The sequence below is a fragment of the Vigna angularis genome, chromosome 9 (genome assembly GCF_016808095.1).
Source record: "Vigna angularis cultivar LongXiaoDou No.4 chromosome 9, ASM1680809v1, whole genome shotgun sequence".
NCBI classification, from domain to species: domain Eukaryota; kingdom Viridiplantae; phylum Streptophyta; class Magnoliopsida; order Fabales; family Fabaceae; genus Vigna; species Vigna angularis.
In genome coordinates, this window is record NC_068978.1 from 14,054,765 (window position 1) to 14,056,663 (window position 1,899).

Here is a 1,899-nt window from a genome sequence, read left to right on the forward strand (position 1 = left end):
GGCCAAATTGATTTTAAGGAGAGGGAAACCTTTGCACGAAATGATTTTGGGGAGGGAAACCCCAATTTTCAAGCTTTAATCATCGAGCCTCTTACCAACGGTCATCGATCCTTCGGTAATTAAATAACCTAACCATTATCGAAGGCCTAATCCTTCGGTAACTGCATTTCACTATGGCCTTCGGTAACTCCTTCAGTAATAGAATTTTACCGAAGCCCAAAGATCCTTTGGTAATGTTCCTTCGGTAATCAGCGCATTTCTTGTAGTGTCTATTTGACAGAACTACCAAGCTTGAGGAGACTCTCCAACAATTCATGCAGGCAACTCTTTCCACTTAGAAAAACACTGAAGCTGCTATAAGGAATCTGAAGATGCACGTTGGCCAAATGACCAAGAAGTTGGAAGAGATGCCTATCAAAAGTTTTGGGGCTAATATTGAAGTTAACCCCAAAGAAGAATGTAAGGCTATTGTTAATATGAAAGATGAGAGAGAGAAAGAAAAAGAAAAGTTGAGTGAGAAAGAAAAAGAAGAGAGTAAGATAAAAGAAGAAAAAAATTTGATTGAAAAAGAAAAAGAAAGAGAGGAGAGTGAGAGAGAGAGAAAAATGAAGAGGTTGAAAGAGAAAAAGAAAAATTAGAGAAAAAGCTCAATCACCCTGAAGAGAGCCCCAGAAAAGAAAAAGAAAAACAATTAGGGTGTTTTGAGGAAATCTCTAGAGAATTGGGGATTAGAATTCCTATGACTGAAGCATTGCAACAGATTCCTGAATATGCTGAGTTTTTGAAGAAACTCCTAAAAAGAAAAGAATATTTAAAAGAGGAGACAATGGAGATACAAGAAGAGTGTAGTGTGATCTTACAAAAGGAACTTCCTCCTAAGGTTGAAGATCCAGGAAGTTTCACCATTCCCTGTACTATTGGGAATCATAAAATAGGGAAAGCCGTAATTGATTTAGGGTCCAGTATCAATTTGATGCCCTTATCTGTTCTTGAAAAGATTGGTGGTCTTGAAGTCAAACCTGCAAGGATGACTCTATTTATGGCTGATGGATCCACCAAAAAGCCCTATGGTATGGTGGAAGATGTAATGGTTCAAATTGAAAATCTCATTCCTGGTAGATTTTGTGATAATAGAGATGGGGGATAATTTGGAGATCCCTATTATTCTTGGAAGGCCATTCATGAAAACGACCCTGTTTGTTTGTGATTTCAGTGTGCTTAGTGATGTGGCTGTCGCGGCCCATCAAATTTGATGTGCAAATAAATGCAGTATAGTGCTAGGAAGTGACTCCTAGGTCGTCTCTCAAGGACCAAACTGTGGTTCGAGAATCAGGTCAACACAAAGTGGGGGGTTTTGAAAGTGTTTTTGTGATTAGAAACGAACTAAATTAAAACTGCGAATTAAACACGATCGAACATAATTGAAAGCATTGAAATAAACGAACAAAGCATGAAGACTGAACGGTTCTACATTGAGACCGAATGGTGTCTAAAGCAAGTGAAAAAATTGGAAATGTAAAAAGATAAAGAAGCCGAACAAAATAAACATCATAGTAAACAAAAACCATAAACTAAACGGACAGGAAACGAAGACAAGCCAAACGGCACAATCAGAGATTGAACCGTCTAAACGCAACAAAACCAGAAAATGCAACAAATAATAAAATAAAAAAAATGGCTAAACATGAAATGCACATTGCTTGAACCACTTAGAAAAAGAAAATTTCTTCGCTTAAACTAAGTGCATTGTAGCTTAGAAACACCGTACAACTGGAATTGAATTTCAATTGTTGGAATTAATTTAAATGCAACGAGATGCAAGAGAAATTTGAAAACGCATTCAAGGAAAAACACATATAATTCTTTTAAAATGCAACGCGTCACTACTTTGAGGCACAA

General features: G+C 37.0%; 1 protein-coding gene across 1 annotated transcript; it reads left to right on the top strand.

Annotated features, from left to right (window-relative positions):
* The first annotated feature begins 739 nt into the window (after window positions 1-739).
* Window positions 740-1,147, top strand: LOC128193882 (uncharacterized). Its single transcript, XM_052868071.1, has 2 exons — window positions 740-943; window positions 998-1,147. The coding sequence occupies exons 1-2, from the start codon at window positions 740-742 to the stop codon at window positions 1,145-1,147; spliced, it is 354 nt and encodes a 117-aa protein (XP_052724031.1).
* Window positions 1,148-1,899: the final 752 nt, after the last annotated feature.